Source organism: Carcharhinus amblyrhynchos, chromosome 14 (genome assembly GCF_965287045.1).
Source record: "Carcharhinus amblyrhynchos chromosome 14, sCarAmb.v2.hapA, whole genome shotgun sequence".
Classification (NCBI taxonomy): Eukaryota; Metazoa; Chordata; class Chondrichthyes; order Carcharhiniformes; family Carcharhinidae; genus Carcharhinus; species Carcharhinus amblyrhynchos.
The window spans coordinates 37068395-37084143 of NC_137337.1; the positions used below are offsets into that span (position 1 = coordinate 37068395).

The 15749-nt window shown below is 37.7% G+C and overlaps 1 protein-coding gene across 1 annotated transcript; it reads left to right on the plus strand.

The window, feature by feature from the left end:
* The first annotated feature begins 950 nt into the window (after positions 1-950).
* On the plus strand, positions 951-15749 carry psmc6 (proteasome 26S subunit, ATPase 6). Its single transcript, XM_080202699.1, has 14 exons — positions 951-1056; positions 3901-3980; positions 4068-4107; positions 4202-4254; positions 7521-7588; positions 7999-8113; positions 8206-8293; positions 9415-9476; positions 9595-9718; positions 9981-10042; positions 11176-11296; positions 11401-11481; positions 14385-14456; positions 14660-15749. Exons 1-14 carry the CDS (start codon positions 975-977, stop codon positions 14776-14778), a joined length of 1167 nt encoding a protein of 388 aa, XP_080058825.1. The 5' UTR covers positions 951-974; the 3' UTR covers positions 14779-15749.

A 15749-nucleotide genomic window follows, 5' to 3' on the forward strand; every position in this document is an offset into this window, starting at 1 on the left:
GTTGGAATGTGGCGACTAGGGTATTTTCACAGTAACTTCATTGCAGTGTTAATGTAAAGCTACTTGTGACACCAATAAATAAACTTAAATTTAATCCAGTAAGGTTGGTCACACACGACCTTTGTTATCCATGCTCACTGTCCTTTATTGCAGTTTCAGTTTTTTAGATGTTTCTATTATTGGTCATTGATTCCTGGATGTTTACAGAACAAGAGAAGGCCATTTGGCCCATTGTATCTAGGTTCCTTGAGTATTAATTTTGGCTTGAAAGGCAAAATAACAATGGTCCCCAAAATGTATCTGATAAATTATTAAATCACAATTTTCAAGATTGTTGCCTTCAGAATTCCCCAGACTATATCATTCACATCCCTTTCAACAAATTCTAAATGGAAGCATTGCTAACGGTTTTGTTAGGCAGTATGTAGAGATGTCGGTGTTGGACTGGGGTAAACACAGTAAGAAGTCTCACAACACCAGGTTAAAATCCAGCAGTTTTATTTGGTAGCACAAGCCACTAGCTTTCGGAGCGCTGGCTGCTCCTTCATCAGGCGGGTGGGGAGTTCAGATAACAAATCGGAAATGTGATTCACAATTCTGATCACAAATCAGAACTCCCCACTCACCTGATGAAGGGGCAGTGGTCCGAAAGCTTGTGGCTTGTGCTACCAAACAAACCTGTTGGATTTTAACCTGGTGTTGTGAGACTTCTTACTTTGTTACGCAGCTCAGACTGACTCTGAAACAACAATCATTGTATAGTCTTGGCGAAGAGTGGAAAGGGCGCCTGTACAAACTAGGTGCACGGACTGAGTCACACAGGAGCCACTATACCTCCAGTCACTTGCGGCGGTAGCCGTCGGAAGTACGGAATGTCCTCGGTCTGTGTTCATTCTTGCGCCAACAGGGGACTTGTTGTCAAATGCTGCGGCTGGTCTGATCCCATCAGGCATTGCTCGGTGCCGAACATCAACATGGCGGATCGGGAGAAGGCGCTTCAGGACTATCGGAAGAAATTACTGGAGCACAAAGAGATCGACGGCCGTCTGAAAGAGTGTGCGTTTTCCACGTTTTCGTTCTCTTCAGTGGGCTGTGGTGTGAATGCGGCTTCCGTGATTTGTGTGAACGAGCAGGAGCAGAGCCGGCGCCGACTCGCTTTGTCATGTTGGCTGAAGCCGGGGCCGAGTGAATCGCGGGTTCAGGTGCCGGCCTACTGCGGCTCCCCAGGCTTCGTGTGCGATTCAGTCTTTTAAAATGTATCATGTAGGAAATTTAATGCTGGTTCCAGGTGTGAAGTGATCCGGACTGTGTTCTGGATCCCAGTGACAAATAGTTGATTGCAACTGCCAGCCCTCTGGGCTGCTAATCTGGAACTATGAGTTCATCCTGGAAGCTAGCGGGGCTTTAAATTCAATTAATTAAATACATTTGGAATGAAATTCCACTATAGAAATGTATCAATGAAACAGCTGGATTGTTGTAAAAATCCAACGCTCTAATGTTCCATTAGGAAATGAAATCTACTGTCTTCAGTTGGTCTGGCCTATATGTGAATCCAGACCACAGCAAAGTGATTGGCTCTTAACTGCCCTCTGAGATAGTCTAGCAAACTGCTCAATTGCATAGGGATAGACTATATGCTGGCCTCGCCAGTGATGCTCACACATCTTAATGATTTTTTTAAAAACTTGGCTGTTGATTAATTGGATATTAGATATTGAAGTACGTTCATAAGAAAATTTCTGCTTCTCATCAGTGATCCCTGAATGGTTTGATGCTCCACCTTGCAGATTAATTCATAGAATTATATGAAATAGGATATTGTTTGTGTTGACTCTTTGAAAGCTTTTCATGTCCTACTTGCTTGCAGGTTGGGTAAAGGGTGCTCATGCTGAGGGTGTAATTTTGAATGCAGTGATCTACTTTATATTTATATTTTGATTTTAAAATATTGCTTTAACTGTGTGACACATTAACAAATTGTTTTGGATGGAGGGGTGCCAGGGTGTATTAAATTTTCATGTGATTGGGTTGTTCCATTATTTTGATTTTGCATTTATTTCATGAGACATTTTTTAAAATGTTGTGCCCAATAATAATTTCATATACTAGCCAGACAATGTATGAAAATGAAAACTGGAACTAGCAGGCCAGTTAGCATTCGTGAAGTAGACAGACACCTTAATGATTTGCACACAGCCCCTACTTCAGGGATTTGGTTTTGTTTGCAATTTCCGTCAACAGCAGTATTTTGCTTTTTGAGGTATCAATATGCACTATGTGGGAAATTGCTTGACAAAACTTATTTTAGGACAATTTCTCAAACTGTACCAAAACAATGTAATTATCCTGTTTAACCAAACTTTAAAAAACTATTTTTAGTTAAAGTTAAAAATCACATAAATCCTCAACTTTATAGAGAGATAAAGTACAAAAGCAAGAAAGTTCTGTTCAATCTTTATAAAGAACTAGTTCAGGCTGAGGTGGGATATTATCATCGCTGAGTCCACTGTCAGTATCCTAGGGGTCTCCACTGACCGAACATTAATTTGATCAGCTGCATAAATACTGTGATTTATAAGAGTAGGTCAGAGGTTGGGAACCCTGTGGCAAGTAATTCTGGGTACCACATTTAGGAAGAAAGTCGAGGCTTTGGAGAGGATGCAGAGAGATTTACTACAATGGTATTAATGATGGGGAATTTCAGTTTTTAAAAATGTTTTCATGAAATGAATGTGTTGTTGGCAAGGTCTGTGTTTGTTGCTGATCCCTGATTGCCCTCAAAATGATGATAATGCTGCCTTCTTCAGCCTTTGTAGTTTGTCTGGTTTAGGTAGATCTACAGTGCTGTTAGAGAGAGAGAGTTCCAGGTTTTTGACTCAACAATAGTGAAGGAATGGCGATTTAGGGGGTGTATGGTTTGAAAGGAAGCTTGCAGGTAATGGTGTTCCCTTGAGTCTCCTGCCCTTTTCCTTCTAGATAAGAGGTTGGAGGTTTCGAAGGTATTGTTGAAGTTTGGCAAATTGCTGTGGTTCATTTTTAATTTGCTACATACTGCTCTTCCTGTGCATTGGTGGTAGAGAAACTGAATGTTGTTAGAGCTGCACTCATCTAAGCAAGTGGAGAGTATTCTATCGCACTCCTGACTTTAGCCTTGTAAATAGTGGACGGACTTTGAGGAGTCAGGAGGCGAGTTACTTGCCATGGGGTTCCCAACCTCTGACCTACTCTTATAAATCACAGTACTTATGCGGCTGATCCAATTAATGTTTGCTCAGTGGATACCTCCAGGATATTGATGGTGGACTCAGTGATGATAATATTGTTGAATGTCAAAGGGAGATGATTTGATTCTCTCTTGAAGATAGTCATTGCCTAGCATGTATGGCATAAATGTACTTGCAATATAGATACTGGAGAAGCTGAGATTATGCTGCTTAGAGCTGAGACTTTAAGAGAAGATTTGATAACCCTTCATGATTTTGAACAACTTTGAAAGGGTAATTAACAAAATCCTATTTCTAGTTGCATAAGGGTTACTAACTAGATTATATAGTTCTAAGGTGATTAACAAAAAAGGACAGAAGTGGTAAGAGGTTTTTTTTTAAGATAACAATTTGTTGTGAACAGACATGCACTGTCTGAAAGGGTGGTGGAAGCAAATTGAATATTAATTTTCTAAATAAAAGAAAATTAGATAAATCACTGAAAGCAACAAAAAATATCAGTCTATGGGGAAAGAATAGAAGGGTAGGATTAATTGGATAATTGTACCAAAGAACCAGCACAGACATGAAGAACACATTCCTTCATCTGTGCTGTAAAGAGGCCACTGGAGTGCCTACTTATAAGTCTATCAATCTTGTAAAATTAAAGTGCAAACCTTTTACTTGTATACAGTAAGAGAACAACTGAAGGAACTAACCAAGCAGTATGAAAAATCTGAAAATGACCTCAAAGCTCTTCAGAGTGTTGGACAGGTAAGAGTTTATGATTCCTCCAGCAAATGGCAGTGGGTGTTTTTCTGCAGTTCCCGCTGAAGATAAATAATAATTTGTTTTCCTCAGATTGTTGGCGAAGTCCTGAAACAGCTTACAGAAGAGAAATGTAAGTATTGCAGCTTAATTGCTGGTGATTACAATTCATCTTAACCGCCATAACAAAGCAATTAAAATTGTCTATCTATTTTTTTCCTGTGTAGTTATTGTGAAGGCTACAAATGGACCACGATATGTTGTTGGCTGTCGACGGCAGGTAAATTATTCAAGATTGTATACTGTTTGAGCCATTTACTTTCCCCATACACCTCTTGGTAATACATGTTTTGTTTAAGTACTTTAATGAAGGAGAAAGAATCGGGTTGCTAGGTTGTCAGTTGCATGTCCCCACCACCACTCTGAACCACATGGCTAAGTAGGTAAAGATAGTCAGTCTATAGCCAAATCATACAAGCCAAACATTTCCAACTACAATTGCTTGTCTGTACTGAATGAGCTGATGCCTTATTTGGGATGTGACCATTGCCCTCATGACTTTTGCTTTAGGAAGGGGAAATTGTTCTTTATTTAGTTTTTAAAAATTGAGCTGGTACCATGATTGTTGTATTAAACAACGGGGACCAGATTTTGCATGGTTTGCACTTGCTGAGAAAGTGTAACTCTTAGCAGGCACTCTATTCAAGCTGAATTACCAAACAGCTTTATTCATTAGAGAAGTCTTTTTCAGTATCACGGAAAGTCTGTCACTTGTGAACCAGCCAACAAGAGTTTAAAAAGCCAAACCAGTAGGTTGAATTGTTCTCCTAGTTATAGACAGTTGACTTTTTAGATAGGTATTAACATAATCTTTACTAATCTTTAAAGTACATAGGTATGTCTACTTATGTAAACAGCACCGTTGTCAGAAGTTGTCATAACCTTGTAACATTCATCCTTTTCTATGTAGCCTTTGCCATTGAGGAGTTACCCTGCCAGTCTACAATGGTCTTTCATATCATAAGAAATAGGAACAAGAGTAGGTTATTTGGCTCATCAAGTCTGTTCTGCCATTCAATAAGATTGTGGCTGATCTGATTGTGGCCTTAACTCCACTTTCTTACCTGTCCCCCATTTTATGAATGGTCAATCCATTTATGCACAGAACTTTGATCATTAACTTGTTCTTAGTAATACATCAGTAACATTTAGAGAAAAAAATCCGGTGTAGTCATTTTTGTACCAAAGCAATTTTACTACCTGCTGAAATAGATGAGTCCAAAAGTTGCATCAAAATCATTTGGTGGAAGATATTGATATGTTTCTGACTCGAGTTAGCTGTGTCTTACTATTGGAATAGTGTAATGATTTTTAAAATTTTTTGCCATAAAAATAGCACAACTGGTATCTGTGATTTTGTGTGAATGAGGCAATAGCCAGCTGTGAGATGTTTCTTAAAATATTTCCTCTCTAATTATATCGAGAAACTGAAAAATTCAAATGTTTCAAAATATTTACATTATGCATTTACAATTATTTCCATGTTTCTGTTACTCTGATTCTGTATCTTGTTGGTAGATTTCCATGAGCCTTATATAGTTTCAATGTTAATGTAATATTTTTTGCCAATATTTTTGATGCTAATTGATATGAAATTGTAGGTATTTACAACATAAAGTCTGCTTGTTTTATCATTTTATCATTTATGTGAGAGCCTTTTAATGAAAGCTATCCCAAATTAATCCACACCTTATTTTCCCAGTAACTTGGTATCTTTCTCTGCAGCCTCGTCAACTTCCTGGGCTCCAAACTTTGGAATTTCCTCCTTTAATATTTCCTCTAAGCTTTTGGTCACCTGTCCTTCTCCCTCTTTATGTGGATAGATGTTAAATCTTATTTGAGAATGACCTGTGAAGTGTCTTGGGATGTCTTGCTATTTTAATGGCGGCATATAAACATTTTTCCTGCTAAGTTACATGCCAGTACCACAGAGTCCTCATGTAATTCCCCATAAGATACTGTACGTGCATAGCCACACAAAAGAAAATCTAAAGGTATCTCACATTTTAATCAGCAGGTTGCTCATAACAAAACATCTAAACAGAGTGTTGTACACTAGTTGTTGTTAACTGAGTCAGAATTATTTATCTTCCAATACTTAGATTGGCTTTCACTTGCTGCTCTCCCCAACTCAATTGCTTCTATTAATCTGTAAATGCACTGACTATATCAAAAATGTCTAGTGATCATCTGTGCCATCAAGATATCTGGGTACTATTGTTTTGTCAATAACATTGTCACTATTTGATAACTGTCTTCAACTTAGAAGTCATCTGTCTTTCAGATTCCAGTTATGCTTATTTTTGCATGCACAAATGTTAAAAGAAATTATGTTTTTTTTGCATTTGACCATGCAGACGTAGAACAAGTTCTTTGTTTAAAAATGTAATTGACTCCTAATCTATAAACTTTAGCATTCAACTTATTAAAAAAAAACTTTCTGTTGTAGCTAAGTACTACCTGGACATATTAGTGATGTGGAATGTGTACAATGGAAGTAGTCCAGGTAAAATTCCAATAATTACTTTGTTTGAATATTTGTCCAGAAAATCATAATCCTAATTTATTGACTTAAAGTTAAAAGATCTGTCTTGGATGGATGACTTTTAAATTGACTAAAATTGTAATTTGGATTATGGATGCATTGTGCAGCTCTAAACAGTGGGATGAGAAATATTAGGATCCAAGGTTGCATTATAAAATGCTGTGTTTAATTGGATGCTCTAATGATAGAAACATGGCTAAGATGATGCCATTGATTAAAGATTTGGTCTTGTTTTAATATAAGATATCTTGTGCATCTCTTGGAACATGTTATGACAATATATCGTAGAATCATGAAATAGTGTAACACAAGAAGGACAGTGCTATGTTGAATCTACATTAAAGAGCAATTCAACTAGCCCCACTCCCCAGCTCTTTCCCTATATCTTTGAAGTCTTTGCTCTTTCAAGTATTCATCCAAATCATAATATTGAATCTGTATTCATTACACTATCAGGCAGGGCATTCCAAATCTTAACCATTCTTTTCTCATCATGTTGCTTCTGATTTTTGTACCAACCTTTAGATTGTTGAATTTTAGGCTATTGGAAATTATTTCTTTTTTTTCTAGATTTGAGCCCTTCATGATTTTAAACAACTCTGTTTTGGATTTTTATGCTCTAAGGAGTACCGGCCAACTTTCTCCAGTCTATTCATGTAATTGTAATCACTAATAAATATGATGCAAAAGGCTTTATAACAATTTTATGAGAAACAAGAAATACTTATATTTATATTACGCCTCTGACCTGGATAAGTATTTCATGGCATTTTACAGTACCATAATCAGACAAAAAGATTGAGGAAGGAAGATAAATTCTTTTCAAATGTTAATACTGTTAAGGGGCAGTGATGTTTAATTATTTTTTTCAAACAAAAGCCATGAGCTTGTTTTAAAAAAACTTGCATTTTCTGAGCGTTTTTTTTGTTTCATGAATGCAGCTTGAAAAGAGCAAGTTGAAACCTGGTACTAGAGTTGCCCTGGATATGACAACTCTGACTATAATGAGGTAGGTGTTGTAATGTAAGCCTTTTGTTCAGTGATAAAAATTAAGTTCAGTTAGGGACTGTTGCAGTATTTCAAGAGTATCAACAAGAGGTGCTTGTCAGTTTATAGCCTGATAGATTTGATTTGGTCCGCCTGCTATTCATGAACAAGTTTTTTTTAAATGCCTGGACACTTCTTGTTAAATGGTGCAGTTCCTTTAGTGTGTGTTTTTTTTAAACAAAAGATGTTCTTCTGTTCATTAAGGAGCAACTTTGGGGTTGTGGGATGGTGAAGGTAGTCTTATTACAGAATAAAGATTTTGTTTTGCATTTTGGCTTGAGCATGATTGAATAACATTTATGATTATAAATAACCCTGTGGTTACAGTCCAATCCATTGGGAAGTTATAATTGCATTGTACTTGTGTAACAGGTATTTGCCAAGAGAAGTAGACCCATTGGTGTATAACATGTCTCATGAAGATCCAGGAAATGTTACTTACTCAGAGATTGGTGGACTGGCTGAACAAATTAGGGAATTGAGAGAGGTATGTTAACTAAATTTGTTGCATTAAGAGAAATACTGAACTGTGTTCTGTAAAGCTGCTTTGTTTAAAATGAAATTGCTCTGTGGATGCAGGTTATAGAGCTGCCACTTACAAACCCAGAACTGTTCCAGCGTGTAGGAATCATTCCACCAAAAGGATGCCTACTTTACGGACCACCAGGTAAACAACTGCACCTTGGCTGTTTGAATGAAATTACTTTAGTGTGGTTAGAGATCCATCCTGTTAGCCCTAATGTATTAAATTGAAATAAAGTTATGCTTTGTAATATTTAAATAATCATACCACCTTATTATTGGGAAGGTTATTCCTGGCTTTGAATTGTGAATTTCTTAGGGAGGATCTACACATGATCTAAAGTTTTCAGTATTATTGTTGAAGTTTCCTTTACCCATTTCTAGATGCAAGAATATTAGTTGAGTCTTGTAACTCATACAATTTATCTCAATACAAGTGATTCTTTAATTCTATGGATATTCTTTGCTCCCCCACAAAAAAAAAGGTATAGCGGAGTACCACATTGTTGCTTTAGCCAATTTGAAAATATTCACCTATCATAGAATTTACATCACAGAAAGAGGCCCTTCAGCCCATCGAGTCTGCACTGGCCATCAAGCACCTATATTCTATTCTCATTTTCCAGCACTTGTTACGTAGCCTGGTATGCTATGGCATTTCACGTGCTTATGCAAGTGCTTCTTAAATGTTGTGAGGGTTTCCACCTCTATGACCCTTTCAGGCAATGAGTTTCAGATTCCCACCACCAATCTCAGTTGGTCAGAAAGTGTGTACATCATTGTAGGGGAGTAGACATTGGAGGATGAGTCGTCCATGCCAATCCTAGCAGTCAACACAAGATGGTGTTTTTTTAGGCTGTCAGTTTAGCTGAGAAGTGATGTGTAGTAGAAAGAAATCTTAAAATGATAATAACACAGAAGTTTGAATTAGTAAACACTGCAGTGGGGCTTTTTAACTTGTAAAACATGGCCTTGTGAATAATTGCTGAATTGGAATCCAAGTTCACCTCTGGTCAGAATGACGATAAAGATGGTCAATATTGTGATGTGTGAGTCTTGAGGTGAGCAAACGTGCAATTTGCTGATGAGCAGTGAGATAGAAAAATCAAACAATAACTTCACTGCAGTACAAGCCAGTGTAGGGCAGAATAAGCCAGTCCAATGCAATAATGGGGAGAAAATAGGTTTAAGAAATCGCATGACCATGAGGTGAAATTATTATATTTTGGAAGAAAAAGATGTCTATGTGATTTTTATCTTATTCAGGTACAGGGAAAACGCTCCTTGCAAGAGCTGTTGCTAGCCAGTTAGACTGCAACTTCTTAAAGGTACGTTCTAGAAGAATCTAACTTGACCTGTTTTGAACTAAATAGGGTATAGTATTGAATGTTAGCAAGAAGAATTCATTCATTTGTGAAATTGAAGATTTTAAAACTTTTTTAATAGGTTGTTTCCAGCTCCATTGTGGATAAGTACATCGGTGAAAGTGCTCGTTTAATCAGGGAGATGTTCAACTATGCCAGGGATCATCAACCATGTATCATTTTTATGGATGAGATAGATGCTATTGGTAAGCTTGCTTCCTCTTATCTTTTCAAATAATTAATTTGTGGCAAGAATTGCAGTTGAATTTTGATTTTATTTGAAATCAATGCAAAGTTGTGTTACGACTATGTTCTTTGATTCAACCTGGTGTTCCATCACATGATGAAATAGTCCAATCTTTTAAACTTTTGAAACATTATATTCTTGCTACAAATCTTTTGCTTAGTTTCAAAATTAAACTGAATCTTAAAACCAAAGTGAAACCTGTTACAATCACTGTTTTGCAGGTGGTCGCCGTTTCTCTGAAGGTACCTCAGCTGACCGAGAGATTCAGAGAACTCTCATGGAGGTGAGGACATCATATTTATGATTTAAAATATTAGAGACATGCATTGCCCATGATGAGTTGAACCACCCAGGGTTTGCTGGCAGGCAGGGAGGCAGTCATATGATGGCCTTAATTTAACTTAAATTATAGACACAGCCTGTAACTTGATTTATAATCTTTGACAAATACATGGAAACTATTTGAATGTGGTTAATAATTCCTATTGGCAGTCTTTTGTAAATTGTCATAAAATGAGGCAATAGGGAATATTGCGTGCAAGCTGTCAATAGTCCAATCCTTCTCTGTCTCCTCCTATGTTGGTTGTTTGTCCTCCTGAAAATTTGTACTTTGAACAAACTTTATCATTTAATATATTGCTAAACGTAGTAGCCCTAGATTTTAATATTTCTGCAGATAAAGATAAATAGATGAAAGAAGCAGCTCACGAAAAACTTTTCCTTTCTACCCACCCCAACGCGGCATCCATCACACTTATGTGTGTGAATATACAAATTCGGAGCAGGGGTAGGCCATTTGATCAATAGCTGACCTTATTGTGACCTCAATTCTAGTATAGCATTGCTTACTGTGTTTACTTAAAAACTAAGTTGATGTGCCCAAACCTTTCAGTTATCCTTCACTAAAGGATAACAGATTGGTATGATACTGTTTTCCTTAATAATTAATAATCAACTCATGATCATGGGTTTTCAAGACTGATCCAACACCATTGATAAATGTGTAAATACTCCAATCTGACAATTTGCTGCTAGTGAGCCTCATTTATGACTGGAGGATAAGAAAATAATTATCTAGGAAGGTTACTATTTCAAGACTGTTGCTATAGAAGGCTTTGTGTGGCAGAATTGCCCCTCTACTCACAACATGTATCAGTGTTTGTAGCTTATTTAATTGTATCCATGAAATGGCGAATCGCATATCTACTGCTCAAATTTATACTTATGAAGTCACACAATGCTGCTTATATAAAATAATCATCATTTATATAAAATCATTTTGTATACAAGGTAGAGAAGACCATTTTGTACTGCTACATAAGAGTGGCACTTATGTGCGTACTGCCCCATAAATGACTTGAGATTAAGTGCTTGTATTCTGGACAAAATTGATGACCTAACTACATTACTTTGTAGCTGTTGAATCAAATGGATGGCTTTGATACTCTACATAGAGTTAAAATGATAATGGCGACAAACAGACCAGATACGTTGGATCCTGCTTTGTTGCGTCCTGGCAGACTTGATAGAAAGATTCGTAAGTATCATGTCAAGGCTGAGATTGTTTTAGAAAAGTCATTATATCTAAATAAAATATTGCAAGACAGTGTAACTAAATTTTATTAAAATCTACACTTCTAGATATTGAACTTCCAAATGAGCAAGCAAGGTTGGATATTCTGAAGATCCATGCTGGTCCCATCACAAAGCATGGTGAAATAGGTATGCTAAGATTGTCCACCTTTTGCACATATAAACCAAATATATTAAAAGTGCAAATGATGTGGAATTCTAATACAATTATTATATTGTATTATAGCTGACAATAGAATTAATGTCATGATTTAATGGTAGAACCTCTGTTCAGTCATTATATGGTGGAGTTTGCTGAGGCTCCAGTATGTCACTAATATTGGTATAACCTAAAACTGGTATGAATACTGTGGTAATTTAGCAACACGCCAGTTTCTGTCACCAACACTCATTCTCGTGAACCAAAGGAAAGGCTGCTCTAAGAAAATCCAGTGACAAATAGCATTGTAGTAGATATCCAAAGACCAACTGGCTTTTTCAGCATTGACTTTCTAGGAGGTTTTCGTAGCTACTATGATAATATTACCAATGGAGACCCAAGTGACCGTCTGTTTATAGTCCCTGCAAAGACAAACCGATTTGTCAGGTTTAAGAACAGGGACTATGGGTGTAGCCCATTCTGCAAATTGCAACGGCCTTATTATACCCAAGTTTTTGAGGCACCCTAGTTCGCTTCCATCTTCTCCAGCATGGAGTAAGGGACTGGCCAGACTCTGAAATACCTAGATGTAATGTCAATGTAGGCCTTGGCCATGGCTCCTTCTATTTTTGCCAGGCCCCTCTGAAAACCTCCAGGCTATCTACTGACAACCTCATACACTACCTTAAGATTTCCTGAAGTCCTCAAATCAGTTGAGCTAAGTCTGCTGGAGCTAATCCTGCCCCACAAGGCTTGGTTTATATCCTGTACAACAATGAATGGAAGATGGGCTGATTGCAGTCTATAATTCACTGGGGCCACTTTAGTGCCATATATTTGCAAAGGCTGCCCTACATAGGTGGCTGGCCTGGTCTCCATATCTTCCAACCGTAGGAGTTGGATGCTCGAATGGTGGTGCTTATCAGTCTGTTTGTAGAATAGAGTCATAGAATCCCTACAGTGCAGAAGGAGGCCATTCAGCCCATCGAGCCTGCACTGGCAAAAATCCCACCCAGGCCCTACCCCTGAAGCCCACACACTAACCCTGATGATAATCCCCTGACACTAAGGGGCAAAGTGGCATGGCCAATCAACCTAATTCTCAAATAACTGAGACTGCATCTCCAGCATCAAGGATGGTCATTTACTTGTAATTCCACCATTATTGGGATAACCTTTGTTGTTACAGTATGGTCCAGTTGTAGTGTCCCTGGAAAAAAAGTATACCTGCGTGGTATGCTCAGATACCAGCCTTAGCTTCCTTCCTAGGCAGCATGTGTTTTGCCTGTTCCTGAAACATTGCAGTGGCTATGTACTTTGATAGTGTTTGCAGTAATCTGTCCACTGGCAACTACATCTTCCTAGAGTATGTTCTCTAATACTCTTAATGTTGGCATTGCTGTTCCTTGACTGTCTAGTCGTGACATTTGGTTCCTATTTCGAATAGGACCCTTTGATACTTGATTGACACATGCATTGTCCAGTGTGGACTGATTGCATGAGGTCCCTCCCCCGAGTTGGAAGACATTTCTGTCTGATGCCCCTTGTAGCTCCTGAGCCCCTATTTCCACATTCTCAAGTGATAAGGCTATTTCAACAGTTTTTTTAAAGTCAAAATTGGATTCTGCCAACAGCTTCTTTTGGATGGTTAGGTCATTTATGCCACATACCAATCTGTCCATAACATTTCATTAGGAGGCAGTCTGAATCTGTGGTGTTCATCTTATTTCTGCAACCTAGCCAAGAACTCAGACAGGTTTCGTAGGCGTTCTCCCAGTCACGTTGAAGTGATATTGATGGAGAATTACCTGGGGCTTTTGGTTGTAGTGGATTTTTACCAGGTCTATAGTTCATTAAAAGTTTTTGAATCGGGACATCTAGATAGGTCAGATTTCTTATCACACTGAAAGTTGGTGCCTCGCATACTGTTAGCAATATCACTTTATGCTTTTTGCTTTCTTCAATGTTGGCACAGAAAAAGTAATGCATGAACTCAGTATATTGGGTCCAGTCTTCCCCACTGGTGTCATAGGGCTCAGATTTCCTGTAAGGATGCATAATGGTTTTTTCTTACTGGAAAAATTCTTGAAGTTCAGAGATTGTCTGGAGGGAATGATGAGGAAAAGAATAATTTTCTCCTCATTGCCAATGTAATAGTTCAACCAAACACCAGTTTCCGACACCAACGCCCTATATTGTGAACCAAAGGAAAAGGCCCCTCCCTTGGCTTACAGTCAGGTAGGCTTCACCCCGGAACCTACAACTCTGGTCCTGGTAAAGTTACAGACTTAAAAACCCTTATTGGCTGCTCCCCATTGGGCAAACCTCTACTTATTCAATAAAGCAGCTTGTATTCCATGAAGCCCATGGGTAGATCTATTGATGATCCCCTGTGGCTGTCAAAACAAGCAATTCAGTTCCATGAACCAAGTTAAAGATCAGTATCTGGAAATTTTACAATGTAAATGTCTTAAAAAACTGCTCCCCAATCTCCCTCAAATGAAGTCTGCTAGCCCTTACTTGCTTTCAGTTTGGTCTCCGTAACCTCTTCTTCGGAGGACTGACTATAGTCCCAACAACAGGCACAGCTCCATTCTGCTGCTGCTGGAATGATGGAGCTGTCAGCCAATTGGATCTTCCCAAGGTGGGGCAGGCGCCTCGCTCTGAGCCAACCACTGTCCTGCCAAGTGTAGAATGGTTGTGGGGCAGAGGAGCACGGCAACCCATTTAATACAGCCCAATGGCTACAGGTGGTCTGCTGACAGTTCATGGCCAAATAGATGAAAACAATCTTTTATAATTCCCTTTTAATAGTGACTTTATTCATTCTTTACAAATTGATTCACATCATTAAATTTATTCAAGCTAATGCATCTTTTGGTTAATTTTGCAGATTATGAAGCAGTTGTGAAACTGTCAGATGGATTTAATGGTGCAGATTTGAGAAATGTCTGCACTGAAGCAGGTATATTTGAAAGTCATTTCAACTTTAAGTAGCCATTGAAATATATTAATCTTTTATATAATATATATATATATACATTGTTTTATCATGCTGTATACAACAAATTTGAAGTGATTTACACGAGGCATCGCCCATTTTGGAACATCATTTGCTTACTCTTATAATTTGAAAGTAAATATTAATTTCAAACTTTCCTTGTTCAGGTATGTTTGCAATCCGTGCTGATCGTGACTATGTTATCCAGGAAGACTTTATGAAGGCTGTTCGCAAAGTTGCTGACTCCAAGAAGTTAGAATCCAAGCTTGACTACAAACCTGTATAATACAGCCCCACTTAGTTAACTTTAATTGTACGGTTTTAAAGGGGTTTAAATAGCATACAAAAGAGAGAGGAATCTGATTGTTGTTCTATACTGTAATTCATTACTATTATATAATATCATGCTGCAGACAGTAAGTGATCACTAACTTTCATGTTCTGCTGCATTATATAAGTAATGACTTGTTTTTTAAGCCACAGTTTGGCTGCTGGCAACAATATTTTGTTGAAAATGTTTCCGAAAAACAGATGTCAGCATTGAGACATAACTGTCTTAACAGTGTAATGTATTCTCTTGTACTCAAATGACACTTGAAGCCTTTGTGGTGCGATGCTCAATATACAAGTTTATAGGTTTTTGATCAATTTGACTCATTTTCCTTAGGCCACAATAAAATTTAAATTTACAAGAACGTGACCAGCTATCTGTTGAATGATTACCCAATGCTTGCAAATGTCCTGTGGCATTTTCATGGTGAGTCGATGTTTTAAATAGCGTTAACCGAAGACACTGACTTATTAACATTGGGAACAGAGCACCAGATAGAAAACTTAGGATCTGGTGAGATAGGATGGATGATTAGAGACTGGGGCTGCAGCCTTTTCAATATGTGGTCCTTGAAGCACCATGGCAGCACATTTGCCCTTTAGTGCGCTTTGTAAATTTGCCAACTCTTAATGTTTAATAAAAATAAATGTCCATAAAAACAAAAAGACAAATGCTCTGTTTAATATCTCCTCACTTTCTCAGTGTTTGTACGGAAAGAGTTCATTTAGCCTGATCACTTATTCTAAAGAGAATAGGTTCTAGCAGAATATGTACAAGCAAATTGAAGTGAGTGACTAAAAAAACAATGTGTTTTCACTTAAAGAAATTATGATCAGAAGTGCTAATGATCACTGATGTTTTTTCACTGCACAGTTTTTAAATGCACAACAGCATCTAATAAATGTAACCATTTGTCTCAAATGAAA